Raw genomic sequence first — 16,839 nt, 5'->3', positions numbered from 1 at the left:
TGTGGTTAGAGATATAAGTTACTATTCGGTGAAAATTTTACTATACGTACATCAGTTTACAACTGCAGTGTTTACCCCTACTTAAATATCATCGTTTTCATTTTTATCATTTTTGGCACGTTTCCAAAAAACTTTTCACGGAGTAAACTATTTTGGCTCCACTCTAGAATTAATAAGGTAAGTCAATAAAGGATCGGTAAAGCTATGCGAAATATTATCTTAGACGTTCAAGAAAAGTATATATCCCCGTAACATTAAGGTAAGTAAAACACCTCAAGCCAACAGACTCCTCCGCATGAACAAAACTTTCTATTCCCCATGATACACGAGTCTATACCATACAGACAAAGCACGATATCAAGGCCCCAATAGCTACAGTATGGCTATCTTTATGAAAGTAAACCTTTTAATCCCATGTTTTAGGCCACTTGGCATGATTAACTGAATGCTAAATATTGTTTCCATGTCCTTGTAGAAAACGTCAACTTCGCAAAATACAATTAGTTGTGTTTTTGTTGTTACGTGAGATCCGTAACCGGCGAAGTGGTTAGGCTATTTACTATACACTTAACTATGGTAGGATATTAATTTTTCCTTTTTTTTGGGTGGAAATTCTAGAAAATACTTTCTTTTCCCCCCGCCAGATGTGGTCGTATGGTTTATTCATAAATGGGTGTACTAGAGCCTTGTCTACATGACATTAGTTGCATTTAGCACGATATGCCAGTTTCGCGTGAATTTTTCGAAAGTATTTTGCTCGATCTTTCGTAAAATTTGAAAGGTGTACCAACTTACTGTTCGTACACAATTGCTAATTTCTCTACTGATTTTCAGAGTAGTAAAGGACGTTTTTTTTTTACGAAGTTCAAAAGTCAGTAAATGAAGTTGATAAACTTTATTTCTTTCAACTTTCTTAACCATGGAATGCTAGAATAACATTTACACTTAAAACGGAGAAAGGATAATCGCATTTTTTCCACATTTATTTCAAATTTCTTTCACAAGAAATTATCATTTGTTCAATCCTCATGATGTCTACGATCTAGCTGGCTAAAAAAAAGTACAGCTCCGCTGGAGTGCGAAAAATTTCCTACAGTCAACCGATTTTTTTTTCACCTAGCTAGGTAGTTTAGGTCCTGTTCTATACAACTTAGTAGGATTATTCTAAAGTCATCCCGTATGTTAGGCTCTGGTTCACGCTTATGTGCACGTGTATAAGAAGTGAGATTGTGATTTCAGTTTTTTAAATCTTAAAAATTCAGGAAACTTAATGTCCTTGCAAAAAGGCAACGAAACTTTTTGTTCCTACTTGGCCGACTGGGAAAATAAGAAAGATAGCATTTTAGATTCCTGCAGTGTAAATTCACATTTCCTTACTTATTTTTCATAGAAGTTTTGCTTCTGCAGTAGGATAAAATACGGCGTATAAACATACTATCTTTTTGAAACGTTTGAATACCTTGAGACTTAGCTATGATGTTTTGTTCAACTCACTATTGTGTTCAAATCGGCTTAGTAAAAACTTGACCGCGGCTGTGAATGTAACTGTATAGCATGGAGGGTGGTTTGGAGAGAGTGTGCACTCAGGTGTGACTCATTATCTGCTTGTGGCTGTGCTCATTATAGCCGCGGAAAAATCCACCGGCCCGGACATGGCGGTTAGATTTGCGAGGCTTCCCTAACTTAAGCAGCAAACATTTTCAGCATTTATTTTTACCATTTTGGAATATTTCTGTGCATGGTATACATAGTTTTTGAGACAGTTTCTGTGTGTTCATAATGTACTTTACTGGAATAAATCAGTCCTCACATAATTCCAAGAATCAAGGAATTTGCTTTTCTGGGGGGGGGGGGGTTCTACTTGAATGTCCCCTTAAAGTAGCACTGTCGGTTTGAAGCAATACTCAAAGATGTTAAATGTAGTTCTGTACAGAAGTTATCTTTGATTCTTCTTTTAACTGCTCTACCAGAATTCTTTTAATATTCCTATACATAAACCTGGATGCTGTAATGATGGACTGCTCAGTTAAGTAATGTTCTCATTCCTAAAGACTACCGAGGCAGATGCAGTGATCTACAAATGCAGGATCATGTGACTGCGCTATAGATTGGGCTTGCTTCTCTTTTGTGTGTTGTCATTAAAACCCATTTTGAACAATTCAACAGTATTCACCATTTACAATTGAAGTCCTGTACCAGAACAGTATGAAACCTGTGTATGAACTGAATTTGAAAGGGAAAACATCAAATCTCTTTTTATATTGTCCCCTTTCTCGTGTTTTTGCTCGATCAGGTGGGGTATGAAGTTGGATCACGTGGCAATCCACTCCCTGACCAGTATATGAATAATTTAGATGACCTCCTGATTCCGGTTCTCCACAATGCCGTCTCCCAGCAAGAAGGCGGACCAGTCGTCCTGGAGCTCATCTTTTACATTCTCGATTAAGGAATCGCGGCTTTGGACTTGCCTGACCCTGAGAAGGACTGAAAATAATGCTCCACATTATTAACAAAATCTCAGAAGATGAAATTGGTTGGATTGAGAAGCGAATCCATTGTTCTGAAGATGGAAGATGATTTTTATACTGCAGTTTTGTATATTACAGATGTGCTCTGTGTAGCAGTGGTAGGTGTAAACTATTTAATAATACAAAGAAAATTCCATAATAATAGTCAACCACTGCCAATATATCAGCTTGCTCCCATTTTCCTGCATCCCATTCTCTCTCTCCTCCAACTCAACACCTCCCTTCCCCCCCCCCCCCCCGCCCCTCACCCAACCCTTATTGGTCTCTGGCTTTATAAGCCAGAATACGTATCTAGTGATTCACTTTCATAGCAAAAACTTCTGCATCTTTCACTTTTCTGACTGATATAGCACCCTGAGTTTCATTAACAGTAAAATGGCCTCCAATTTCCAGTTGTTAGCTTTGTCAAATAGTTGAGAGTAGTGCAGGTAATTTGCTTTTCATATTTGCATGTATGATTCTTTTGTCTAAGAATTTCGTCTGGCTTGGTGAGTGGTCAAAATACTGTGTTAAAGGTATATAAAGTGTGGATGCAAATTTACTGTTACATATTAATTTTGAAGGGGGAGTTTTAATAATGGTATATGTAATTTAATTTTCTTGTATGGTGAATATTCTACACTTTTATACTACAAATATTGTCAAAAGTCTGCAAAGATTAGTTTCATGAAAATATTTAATTACTACACAAAATATTTTCGTGAAATGTCGAATGCATTCGGAAAAGTGCATTGTCCAGATTTTGACTGATTTTAGGTCAAATGACTAACTGATGCAGATAGAATTCCTCCAAGAGTAAAGGAAGAACAAATTATTAATAAAGGCAAAATTTCAAACAAATTTTCAAAGAGTATAGATATCATTAGAGTATAGATATCTTAGGCTTTAATGGAATAAGAATCAATGACCTCAAATGTAAAATTACTATCTTCTATCGACTGAGCTATCCTGGGATTGCTAATCAGAGGACCCCTTCAGCCTTTTCCATCTTGAGGAAGGGAGGGAGGGAGGGGAGGGTTGGGGAGACACAGCCAAGGAGTTGGGACTGTGGGGTAGGGATATTTTCGTTTTAACACTTTTCAGTTAATTTAATGAAGAGTAAAGCTACTGTATGGTTTAATTTTTATGCCACGTCTCAGTTTAAATTGGGAGAAGCAAGTGGTGATGGGACAAGAGGTTATAACGGAGGGAGCTTAAACAACCCTTTCCACCTGTGGTTACATTGCTGATGTTGCATTCACTGTCAGCAATGATCACACTCGAAAGCAATTATGAGAGCTTTTGGATGCGAATGTTTAAAGACGTTTTTGACGATGATACCATCATAGGATATTATATCTTTAGGTCATACCTGACACATTTGGGGGCATTATAGTTTAAGATGTTATATTTGTTAATAAATAGGAAGTCATTTTCCACAGAGTTTTATTAAGTTAAGTTGTTTCTTTGTCCGATTTTTAAGTTTCAAGTCTTGCGGAAATCTTTGAGTTAAGTCTGGAGCAGTCTTTGACGTGAAGAAAACCAGAGAGCTTACTGTCACATGAAAGAAATACTCTTGCGGATAAAAAAAAAAGAATGAAGTAATAAGTGGTTCTTGTTATGTTTTGTCGCTTGCATATATTTGTGTCATACTGACTTGTCTTTGATACATAAATGTATTGGAATTTGCTTCTATCGATTTAGTTTCCTTTCATGAAAAATTGATCTCTCTGGATCTGAGCCAAAAGCGAACATAAAGATCATGTATATTTTGTTCTTAGTCATATATGGATATACTTGTAATCTTCCCCACCCAAGATCGTATTTTGTCTTTTTCTCTTCTCTCTTGCTTTTATAGTCGTCTGTTTTTGGTTTGTTTAAAACTTGATTTGTGTGTAGATGTCTCTGAGGTCTGTGCGTGTGTTTGTTTGCATGAATGTGTGTTTCCCTAATGAGATGACCATGAATATTTAAACCCAGACTAAAGAGACCTTATTAGAATAAATTGCAATATTTTATCACACTTGTTAATGTCATAGAGAGAAAAAAAAAATAGATGAAAAATGCATTAGTTCTGCAACTGTGGCTTTTGCATGTTTTCTTTTTTTGGAGGGTGTTTGTTTTGGCAGAATTTATGTTTTTTTTTTATGATTGTTATTTTCATTTAAATTTGTTATTACTACAAGCAGAAAGTCGATAGAATGCATATTTTTGTAAAGATTGATTGAATGGGATAAGTTTTGTTCTTTGGCCTGTTTTTTTTTTTTAAATATCTGTTTGTTATAGAGTTGTTCAGTGAACACAGATTTAGCTAAACACAATCTTTGAATATGTCAGTTTTGAAAATTGTATGATCATTTGTTTCCAAGGTAACCAAATAATAGCATTCATAGTATGGCAAAGTATGCTGTGCTCTGTAACCCTTCGTTTTTGCTTCTGTTTATTATTACGTTTCATTAATATTATTGGTAAGATATGATGTTTTGTGTTCATTAAAACTAACCTTTGAATGGATTATAGGATACAATAGAATGATAATATATATGACAATGTGTGGTAATATGGTGTGACAAAGATTTGATTAGTTTGCATGCTTTACATTGCCAGTGGTTCATGTCTCTACCTACGTTACATTGTACTTTTAATGTGGATTTTTTCATTTTTCTTGGACTCTGTGAATTGGCAGGCTAAAAACACTGATCCGAATGAGGAAGACAACTGTGCTAATGAAACAGGTCGGGGCATGGGTGGACCATGCTCCCCCCCCCCTTCTTGCAGATTAATGTACCCCCTCATCTGTGCCAGCATCGAAACTTTAATAAGTTACATGACCCAAGTATTGAGCCCCTCCTTAAATTGTTGGAGCATTTCCAAACTCAGAATTCACAATTCCAGGACCTGTAGTGAAGGAGTAATATGATCACAAGTGACAATTTGGTTTGTCTTTTAGCAACATTATTGAATCCACTTTAAAGTAGAATGCAATTAACATTGCAATGAAAGTTTCAAGCATGCAGTGTTGTGACAAGTCACTAAATCCAAATGTGAAATGATATGAAGAAGTTTTGTGAAGTATTTCCCTCTAAAGATAATACAGTGCGTGACTTGATTCTATGAGTCATGGAAATGACAGACTAGTAAGGACCTTACTGCACAGAAAATGGGAGGAACTAGTTTACAACTCGCGAGAATGTTTTGATGTTGTTACACAGCACTGAATATATCTGTATCAATTGACCATGTTTTGTGTTTGATTCTAAGTGTATGGAAACATATCAGTATGACCCTTTCCTTCAGGGTCATTTGCATTCATCACACATTCTAATTCAACTTATTTTATAAATTCTGGTATCCTTAATTTTTTTTTTTTTTTTTTTACACTTTTGTAAATATATGTTAACTCATTAGCCTGGCACAGGATTTTTTGGGGTTTTCTTTAATAGCCACTTAATGGTCTTTTGAAAGAACACTCCGTTCACTGAAGAAGAATCTCAATTTTATTTTTTGCTGGATGTAATAGGAACAGTTTTCAGCTTAATAACTTCTTGTTTCTCTTGATAATTCATAATTTAATCTGTATTTAAATTATTAACTGAACACTTTCAACTGGTTAAAAATATATTATGGTTTGTTTCTTCATTAGTGCCTTCTGTGGTTATTAGTTTTAATAATTGTAAATATGTGATGATTAGTTAACACAGATATGAAAGCTATCTAACCTTTTTTATATCATGAACTCTAACGTGAATACAAAACTGAAGTATAATTGCAATAAATGACTGTTATCTCGATCCAACATTTGTGTATGTTATCATTTTAGTTTTGAAGAATATGATATTGAAAATGCTCATGCTGCCTTGTATTGCCAGTATTGTCCCCAAATAAGTTAAGAATACAGATCAACGGTCGCATGTGCTCAGATTTCAGCAAGTGTTTTACTGTCACTCTAAAGGTAATTGTCCATGCTGAGACATAAAGGCATTGAAGACTCGCCCAAAACACCGTGCCTCGCTCTGAAAAATGTAACTTTCCGTTGCTTGCAAGTGAAGTTTTCTGCTTGTCCCTAAAAAATGCAGACAGTAATGAAACGTGATACCTTGTTATCTTTAGCTGGACCTGAGATGTCCATCGCTGTATCGTGTGTAAACAGCTGTGCTGTGGGTATTGACCACAGCTGCATGTATTGACTGTACACTAGTGTCTAATTACCGACGGTAGCAAGCTGTGTGTGCATTTTTCTGGGAACGATGGTGGTGTCTAACACTTCTGTTACTACACCACATTCGAAACTAGGTCAGATTACCGGCATTAGACGTTTCTTTTTGAGCGAGTCTTCACACCCTTTAAGAATACAGATCAATGGTTGCATGTGCTTAAGATTTCAGCAAGCGTTTTACTGCCACTCTAAAGGTAATTGTCCCTGCTGAGACATTTAATTGTCTATTTTAATAATCCTGAATAGCTGTAAGTAAGTTGGAGGATCTGTGCCTCTAGGAGAGTACTTTTTGAAAACTTCCAGCAGTTTTTAGCATTCTAAAATTTGAGGCCAATACTGATGTCTGTTAAATTCTCCTGTGCCTTTCATGGGGGTCCCAACATATCAATGCAAATCCCATTTGGGATTGCTGGTGTCCGTTGTATTTTTTTTTCTTCTGGTTATGGAGTTAGATCCTCATATTTTCTCTTGTCTACACACCTTATTTGCCCACCAATTCCATTGGCTATTTTGTAGCAGTCATCGGGCAACTTTCTTTCGGAGGCCGAATCCAGCATTCGTTGGCCGAGATCCTGGTCCACTAATTGGCAACATTACTACATGCTGCAGCTTGGTTTTCGCGCAATTGCTTCCATTGTGTCCCTTCATAATATGCTGTACGACACTGCCGCGGTTCGACGGGCAAAGATTTTAGAAAGCGCCTCTCTGTAATCTTTGGCTATAAGTATACCTAGGCCTAGAGGTTCTTCACATTCACGGACATGGATTCAACTTCAAAGGTGGTTATCCTTGATAATGGTGCTTATTCCGCGAAAATCGGCTATTCAACAGACTCCGAACCAAGGTAGGCCTATGTTGGATAGGCTACTTAATATTACTGTGTATTGTTATTAATGATGGCCTTATCTAACTAGCTTATGCCTAACTTAAGGCTAGGCTAGGCATTGGTCTAATCCAGGTTACTCAACCTAGGGTCCGCGGACCCCTAGGGGGTCCGTGAAATTTATTTGGGGGTCCGTGAGGGCAAAGGGGTCCGCAGGGGGTCCGTGAAAAAATAAGGGTGGATCGATGTTCCTGATGCGGAGGAACTCATCGAAATTCAATCCTCGATCAACAAAAGAAGATATTTTGAAAGGCATGGCTATGCTAAATTCTGGATTGCTAAAGTAGCATTGATTGCCCCAAATTTAACGAAGATCGCTTTGGAGAAAGCAATAATCCCTTTCGCAACTACAAACTTGGCAGAATCTACTTTCAGTGCCGTTGTGCACATGAAAACTAAGTTCCGGAACAAACTCACAATTCATAATGACTTACGGATGGCCGTAACAAAGGTGAAGCCAAACGTACAAAAACTGCATGGTCTCTGATGTACAGGCTCAAGGGAGCCACTGACTCTTGAGCAGAATATAAGGACTGGAATCCAAGAGCTAGGTTTCTTTCATTTGTTGGCTATATTATTTTTACCAATGTTTTCTTAGAGTTCCGTTTGTTATATTCATAATGCGTTTTTAAGTCTCAAGAATAAAGACTTTGATTACAGAATCACGAGGAAGCTATTGAGCAATGCACTGAACGAGGACTGGAGTTCAATAGTAGCCCACTGTGGTAATTTCCAAGACTATATACACTTACAATTTTTCATTTCGATGTAACAAAGATGAAAGGCAGTAGCACAGATCAAATTAGATTTTTGCCTATGCCCACCTAGTCCCGCAGGACTATATGGGTGGGTTGGTTCCAGGGGGAAGACTAGTATGGTAAAAAAGACTGGTGGTACATATTGATGACTGAGTTGAAATTTGGTGGAGGAAAAGTTATAACTAACTTGGATTTGACACACAAAAAAACGGTGCCATTTGCATCTCTGACAAAGAAAACCCATAATTCTCCTGACCTCATTCAGAATCAACCAGTTTGTATCTGAGAACTCATCGCTTCCAAATTAAAATTTAATTGGGAAATATATAATTTGAAAGTAAGAATTTCCAAGTATATAGGCCTATGCCTAGCAATACTTGCAGGTCTAGGAAAACTTCATTCCAGTCCCAGAAAAAAATGCATTTCTAAACATAAATTCTTGAACATAAATTAACTTCAAAAGTCACAAAATAATGCACCATTTCGCATCTAACCCTCAAATATTGAAAAAAAAATCAAAAGGGGAGGGGGATACCCGCTCCCCTTATACCCCTCCCCCAGGCCGGCGGTCACTGTCCGGGGGTCCTCCAAACATTTCAGTTTATCTCAAGGGTTCCATGGATAGAAAAAGGTGGAGAACCTAGGGTCTAAATAAAATAGTGATGTTATTTCCTTACAGTGTTTGTATACCTATTACAGTGTAAGTCTTGTCTAGTAATAATAAGCTACGTGCTTTCCAAACCCTAACATTTTCTATGACTCCTTTCACCAGACTGTCAAGTAAGCCTGGTGTGGGAAATGCGTTCCCCGTTCAAACAAACTGTGTAGTGAAAACCAAATATGTTATACAAAACACAGCAACTTTCAATCCACCATTTAATGTTCTTGCATAGTCCAGGTCTATTAGTAATACCTGGTTATCATGCCTTCACAAGTATTGCCTTAATGATGTTTTTACTAATTATGGCAAGATAGATATTGCTTTGGTCATATGTCTGTATTAGCAGTACTTAGCCAATGCCAACAATATAAATCTTCCCAATCTTAGAACAGTTTATACTATTATATTTTTGCTATCTCTCGCAGAAGTATTCAAAATTGTATAGCCAAAGCCAAAAGTGAAAGAAGGAAACAGTTTATTGGGAATCAGTATGAAGACTGCAGGGATCTATCAGGACTGTATTATCTCCTTCCTTTTCAGAAGGTTAGTATGACTGAACTCCTTCTCACTCCTCAAGAAAGCTCTTTCATTGCTAACTGTTACATTACTATGCTAGTAAGAACAGTCCTCTGTAAGGCTAAAGACCTTGTTAGATTCTTAGAGACTGTATTCCTTGAGAGTTAAGAGCTATCGAAAGTCGATACTATAGTCACTGACTAAGCAAATTTAAGCAATATTCATGAAAAACCAGTATTTGTATCATTTTATCAAGGTTTTGTGTTAGCTTTGTGTTAAACCTGCTTATTCAAAGTTTGCACGTTTCTTTAAGATGCAAACAATGCTTTCGTTGATACCTTTAATGTTTTTTCTTTTGCTTCCACAGGGCTATTTGGTCAACTGGGATGTACAAAGGCAAATCTGGGAACATGTCTTTAGTAAAGATGTCAATAGCCTGGAACCATCAGAAACAACTATGGTCATCACAGAACCTTACTTCAATTTCTCTGCTATTCAGGAATCAATGAACGAAGTCTTCTTTGAAGAATACAAATTCAAAGCTTTGCACAGAACTAACGGTAAACCACAACACTAAATGGTTGTATAATGTCAAGTACATTAGTGTTGCCTGTAGTACCGGGCCAACCAACCATATATGTCAGGGCTATATGTTGGAGAGTAAACTTCATACAAACATCTCCATCCTGTAAGGGCTCTTTCTTAGGTTGTATCCTACAATGTTGTATAATTTCAAGTACTTTGTGTTGCCTGTAGTACCGGGCCAACCAACCATATATGCCCCTATATGTTGGAGATTAAGTACACGTTCAAACATATCCATCCTGTAAGGGCTCTTTCTTAGGTTGCATTTTACAATGTTGTATAATGTCAATTATTTTAGTGTTGCCTGTAGTACCGGGCCAACCAGCCATATATGTCCTATATGTTGGAGATTAAGTACACATACAAACATCTCCATTCTGTAAGGGCTCCTGAGGTTGCATCCTTACCAGTTTAGTCTTTGACTTTTGGTGTTGCAAATTGTTCTTTGTAAGAGAACAGACAAGAATCACCTCCCATGGTCATCCCCATATCTTTTCCAAATGGACAAGCTCAAGATTAATTAGATAAAGAGTAATTGAATCAAGATCAATTGGACAAGATCTACACCGCAGGTTGCAGCATCAAATCTGTAATACTAACATTTGGTAGATCAATGGGATATGGGCGACTTTTTGTGTGTTATTCCTCACATGGGTCATTTGACCTTACTCTACAGACCAATCAGTGATTGGTCTCATATGCTGTATTAAGATTTCCATCATCTCTTTTGGGACACTGCTTGGGCATGAGCAGCAGCTGGGTGAAACATGCACATCCACAAATAAGGTTGCAATCTGAATGGACTCATAAATAAGGGAAACAAAGTAATTAAGTGTATTAACTTAATTGTAAAAATGTGCAAAAGTTGTAGTAAAATGCACATCAGGAAGGTCAATATTTAATATAGCTTTCTTGTGTATTTTGGGTAACATGCTCTCATGACTGCTATTCCCTGAGCATGTTGTCCCACAAAACTAGTGTGGATTGTGGGTACAAAATTATTGTCTCAAACTAGTCTCCAATCATGATCTTTCTGTTTTGTCTACCCAATCTCCAAACTCCCCACCCCCATCCCCTTCCCTCAATTTACAGGTGCATAATTTTGAATAGATTAAAAACTTGAATTCTATCCTCATTGTTTTATATTTCCTTTACCCATAGCTGGTACCCTGAGTGCTTATTTACAAATGACAGATAAACCACAGGAACAGTGTTGTCTAGTTGTGGAGAGTGGCTACTCTTTTACTCACATCGCTCCATATCACAAAGGGAAGAAAGTATCATCAGCAATTCGAAGGTGAGTCGTGGAAAAGCATGTTTCCTTTGTTACACAGACTTTACACCATATGTGTGTATGTCTCAAACTTGCAAAAAGTTAGTACTCCAGCAACACAAAAGTCAGACGTGTAGATGAAATGTGTTTACAATGTCTGACAAATAAGAGCATTATGGTCAAGTGGTTAAGGCAGTGGACTTATGATCTAATGATTGCAGGTTTCAAGTCCTGGCCAGATCATTACGTTGTGTTCTTGGGCACGGCACTTCATCTCCATTGCCTCTCTTCACCCAGGTGTATAAATGGGGACCTGTGAGATAAAACTGTCAGCTGGGCGCTGTTTAGCTGCTGCCATGTGGAAGGATTGTCTCTATGTTTGACATGTTATCGTTGACCAGGGTAATATTGTTGTGCGCCTTGAGCACCGTTTTCAGTGGATATGTCTGTGTTTTACAAATCCTCATTATTATTATTATCATTATTGTTACTAAAGTAACAAATGGGTACTGTATATTGTTCTTGTGTGCCCTGTTTTGGGGTTTTTTGTCTTCTTTTTTGCCAATTATAGAACACCGCTTCAAACTAGCTGATTTTGTTTAAGGCATCAAATTTTATGGCAACTGCACGAAATGTACCAGCCAAGATAAATTAGGTGTTTCTGAAATGAAATGTTTGGGTACAAAATATGATGGTGACCTGTATCAACCTGATTCCTGCACAGCCCTGATGTAAACGGTTTCTTGAATAAGAATAAGAAACATTATCGTCCTTTGGTCATAGTATGTAAATGTTGAATTTTTATTCTTCTTTTGTTCTGTTTTATTTTTTATTTTTTAGGATAAATGTTGGAGGAAAGCTCTTAACAAACCACTTGAAGGAGATTCTGTCGTACCGACAGCTGCATGTCATGGATGAGACTTACGTCATAAACCAAGTCAAGGAAGATGCTTGCTTCGTATCATCACAATTTATGAAAGATATGGAAATATCCAAGTAAGTGTTTATGCATACATATATCAAGAGTTTACATGGCAAAATGAAAATGAATTCCTTTGTGGAACGATCACTATTATTTAAGTTTCTCTCTCTTGGCTTTACTTAAGGGGGTGGGGGTGGGGGCAGGGGTTGAAAGTAGATATGCGAACATATATCTAAAGCAAAAGATAGATAAGTCTAGGGCTGAAGAGAAGATATTGTCAAAGGTGGCTACATCCTGGAGAGATTCTGAAAATATTGTGGGCTCTTTCATTGTCAATTATACATGTGTGATGTTGCAGTGCATTTTCCTATTCTCAAATTAACTGCAGACACAATTTAGAACCACTATCTGTTATAACAGAAACATGTAAGATGAACAGTAAATAGTCAACAATAATATGGAAGACTGTAAAGGACAATTTGTGATGAACAGCAGACACATTTTAGAACTATTGTCTGTTGTAACAGAAATATACATTAACCAAACAAGCGATAATTAACAATATTATGTAAGGCTGTGCTACAATTTGCTCTTATGACAAATCGAGCAAACCGCTTTTTCTTGTTGCCGTAGGCTGAAGGGTCCAGAGAACACAATTGTCAGAGATTATGTACTACCAGACTTCCAGCAAATCAGACGAGGTTACATGAAGGGCCAAGACTCAACAGCATCCAGTACTGAACAGGTACAGTAAACTAAGGTTCATTCTCTTCTTGTGGTCATATTTCTAAAGGCTCACAATTATCAGTGAGTAATACTGTTTAAGTGCATTAACTTGGGTGGCGAACTGTCAGACTAAACTGTTTTGTTATCGTGAAATGCCTTCAATAGTCTGTAATACACAGGATGTTGATATTCAATTTGCAAGAGCTTTCTCAGGATATTATATTTTAAAACACATCTTTTGCGACATTTAATGCAACAAACATAGTATTGATTTCATGTCATTACGTGACATCAGTGTCACAGGTTACGTAAGGTGGTGGACAGGAAAACCCTGCAAGAGGAATAATAGAATAACAAAAATGTTAGAGTGTACACATAACACCATAAACCCTTACACATAAATATTTTGATATTATAATATATCGGACTGACACAGTGTTACATTCATACAGTATATTAACTTAAAGGTCAAGGGACATGTAGAGTTGACTTTCAATAATGTGAAAATTAACAATTCTAATGTTAAGAAAATTCCAACTCCGTCTCCATTTTCCATCTCCAAAGGGGGTAGAAATTGGTAACAAATACTACTATGTAATAGTTTTTGTGAGGTCAGAAGGGCAGGCAGAAGAGAGCAAACATGTAATGTTCTGCGCAGTGTTTTGAGTATGGAGAAATCTATAACTAGCGAAAATAATACCTTCCTCAACAGTCTGTTACAAGAAAGTTAAGATTGGGATCTAGGTAAAAAACCATCCAAGTAAATACAGCCGAGGCATTAACTACTCCGAAAGGCAAGACTTTAAACTGGTACAACCCATTATGAGTTGCAAAAGCAGTGTTTCACCATTCCTCAGTAGGAATGGGAATCTGCCACAAGCCCTTACTAAGGTCCAGTTTTGTGAAAATTTTCCCTTCTGCTACTTCAACCATTAGATTTTCTACACTGGGTACCAGCTCTGGGTCAAACAAGGCAATTTTGTTCAATTTACGGAAATGAATATTGGTCCCATCCCTTTACCTAACGAGCACTACCGGGAGGAATATGGCGACTGAGAGGGCTCTAGTTTGAGCATAATGTCAATTTCATTTCTACCGCTGCTCGGGCGTGAACAGGCAGGGGGTGTGGCCTACACCTGATAGGTTCTCTTATTACGAGCTGCAGCGCATACTCTTTGAGATTAGTCACGTTAGGTGGGTCAGTCAAACGTCACTAAATGTCGATAGCAGATCAACGATTTCATCCCTGATCACAGATTTCATCTCTGCTAGAACTAATCAATTCCTGGTTCATCTGGGCATCACGAAATGACTCATTACACCCCAACCGGTGGCATCTCAAAATCTAGTTCGCCAATTTCCTGGGTATCCCCTTCAACTATAAGACATGCCCCTGCAGTATCTAGTATAAAACCTGCTGAAAGAACTTCAAGATGCTCGCCTAGCACCTGTCCTTCAACATATTTCTTTAATAGATTACCATGGAAAACCCTACCATTACCGCTAATGTCAATGCTATAGTCATTTTTATGCAAATTTTCCTCGCGTAGTCCAGATAATCCGGCATTCAAACTCGCCCTGGACACACACGACATAGTTATTTACATACGGCATGAATGAATTCCATCTGGCTATGTGACAAACAGATGATAGAACATTTTATATATTTTTTCTTAAAACATTCTACATGTTTCAAAAGGCATCTCTTTCATGTGCTTCACAGGTAATCCGTTTGAATAATGAGAGGTTTGCTGTGCCTGAGGTGCTGTTCAACCCATCTGATGTTAGTATTCATGAAATGGGAATTCCTGAGGCTATAGTTTATTGCATTGGACTGGTTCAAGAAGGTAGAGTTTTTGGCATCTTTGCTGTGAAATATTAAACTTTGAGATGATTGTGTAGACCTTGCCAGAATCTAGTTATGTCCTTGATGTTTCAGGGATAATCAAAAGTTTCTATAGATGAATATAAATCAAAATTGGTATTTTTTTATAATTTTTTTTTAAGGTATCATTGTTTCTAGTGAACATAATCATTCATAAGTGCATAAAAAAGGAGGCAAAGGTCATTAAGAGGTCTTCTTTGGAAACAAAGGAGTAGTGTCTTTCTTCCAGAAATTAGTTTTTGGTTTTAGTCACTTTAAACAGGAGTGAAGGCACATGATTATTGCACAGTTACAAAAGGCACAAAGTTAATTGTTGTCATGAGAAGTTTGTTTGGTACAATCAGAAGCACTGTTGCAGGCAAAGATTAGGCAAGTTGAAATCACTGTCTTGGTCAATCAATTGAGCCGCTTTCCTCGGCATAAAATGTTTATCTTCTGTATTCTACTAGAAACCATGAGCATTAGATTTCAGAAGTCAGTCTGTTTGGGAGTTACTGGCCATGGTTCATTAAAAGTAGAAATTCCCAAAAATTGTCAATCCCTTCAGAGTTTCTTTCAAGCTTCAAGCTTTTGATTCTATTTTGGTACATTCTTTTTACATTGTCTTACTTTCGAGTCACAAACTTGCCCTCTGTGAATATATTTCTAATGAAGTCAAATAATATGCAGTTAATTTGTTAGCTGCTCAGAGAGTGTTGTAATAGTAATGTAATTTGTATCTCGAAATTTAATTTGCATTTGTATTTTTGCCACCAGATATGAGACCCCACCTGTTCAAAAACATCATCCTAACTGGAGGTAACAGTCTGTTTCCTGGATTCAAGGAGAGGGTGGAACGAGACGTAAGGGCGATGGCCCCACTGGATTATGAAGTGAAAGTAACCCTGCCAGAGAAGTAAGTTAACTGTTCACTTTCAACTTAATCAGTGAAGATTCTTACAGTACCTGTTTGGATAACATGGAGACTGTTCCATATAGTCTTTATGTATACAAGGGTTGAGGTTTCCATTGTGGTGGAAAGTTTTTCAAAGTTATGGGTCATGTGAGAGGCATTTTAAGACATACAAATAGTCATGAATTTTGTCAAAAAGAGTTCAGAGTGATGATGAATTTGGATAAAATATCATCAGACAACTTGTGAATCACTTTATGAAATCTGACATTTAGAAAATTCATGATTGTTTTCACCTTGTTTCAAAGCAATTATCAACAGTGATGATGGTACAAGATATCATTAAAATTAAACAATTGGTTATGGACAATTTTTCAAAGATGTGAACAAGTTTTGTGGGAAAGTGGAGGAACCATGATCATATGCCTCGTTTTCGTTTTTCTTTACCAGCGCCATTACTCACAGCTGGCAGGGAGGAAAGAAGCTATCGCAGAAGGATGACTTCAGTTCTATGTGTGTTACAAAGAAAGAGTTTGAAGAGCACGGGCAGTCCATTTGCCAAGAGAGATTTGATGTTTGAGGCAGGTACCTTGAGAATGATTCCTCTTCATTCCAGAGTCTCTGTTCCCATCTCCCATCGATGCTCCTCCTCCAGCTGAGGGTTCAAAGAAGGAGGGCTTTGTAGAACAACCGTCGTAGAAAGAAGCTGGACAAATGAAGCAAAATGAGCCCAGTCTGATAAAATGGGACTCTGAGATATTGCTATTGCTGCAGGTAGCAGTACTTAGTAAATGCTTTGACATGAAATATGTGTATCATCTATGAACTTTACAAAACATACTTGGAAGCATGTTCTTTGCCTTCCCAGGTGTGTTATGCTGTTACAATGGGAATTACAGAACTTGTCAGTAATACTTATTCTCTGATGATTTGTAAATTTAAAAAAAAGGCAAAGTGGTCCTTTCAGTGCTATCTGCTCTGCCTTTATCACAGCTCCTTGACATCCAATCCTCAC

The 16,839-nt window shown here is 37.3% G+C and overlaps 2 protein-coding genes across 2 annotated transcripts in view; both read left to right on the top strand.

The window, feature by feature from the left end:
• Positions 1-6,298, top strand: part of LOC139982006 (zinc finger FYVE domain-containing protein 9-like) — a 34,103-nt gene extending 27,805 nt beyond the window's left edge. Inside the window, exon 16 of the mRNA XM_071994508.1 lies at positions 2,294-6,298. Coding sequence (XP_071850609.1) covers positions 2,294-2,446 — 153 coding nt within the window. The 3' untranslated portion in view covers positions 2,447-6,298. The remainder of the gene's footprint in view (positions 1-2,293) is intronic.
• Positions 6,299-7,146: 848 nt separating this feature from the next.
• On the top strand, positions 7,147-16,831 carry LOC139981989 (actin-related protein 6-like). The gene is made up of 9 exons (XM_071994487.1): positions 7,147-7,567; positions 9,451-9,568; positions 9,909-10,101; positions 11,288-11,423; positions 12,240-12,395; positions 12,955-13,066; positions 14,771-14,894; positions 15,689-15,827; positions 16,275-16,831. The coding sequence occupies exons 1-9, from the start codon at positions 7,485-7,487 to the stop codon at positions 16,402-16,404; spliced, it is 1,191 nt and encodes a 396-aa protein (XP_071850588.1). The 5' UTR covers positions 7,147-7,484; the 3' UTR covers positions 16,405-16,831.
• Positions 16,832-16,839: the final 8 nt, after the last annotated feature.

The sequence above is a fragment of the Apostichopus japonicus genome, chromosome 2 (genome assembly GCF_037975245.1).
Source record: "Apostichopus japonicus isolate 1M-3 chromosome 2, ASM3797524v1, whole genome shotgun sequence".
NCBI lineage: Eukaryota > Metazoa > Echinodermata > Holothuroidea > Aspidochirotida > Stichopodidae > Apostichopus > Apostichopus japonicus.
This window is presented reverse-complemented; position numbering and strand designations above follow the sequence as displayed.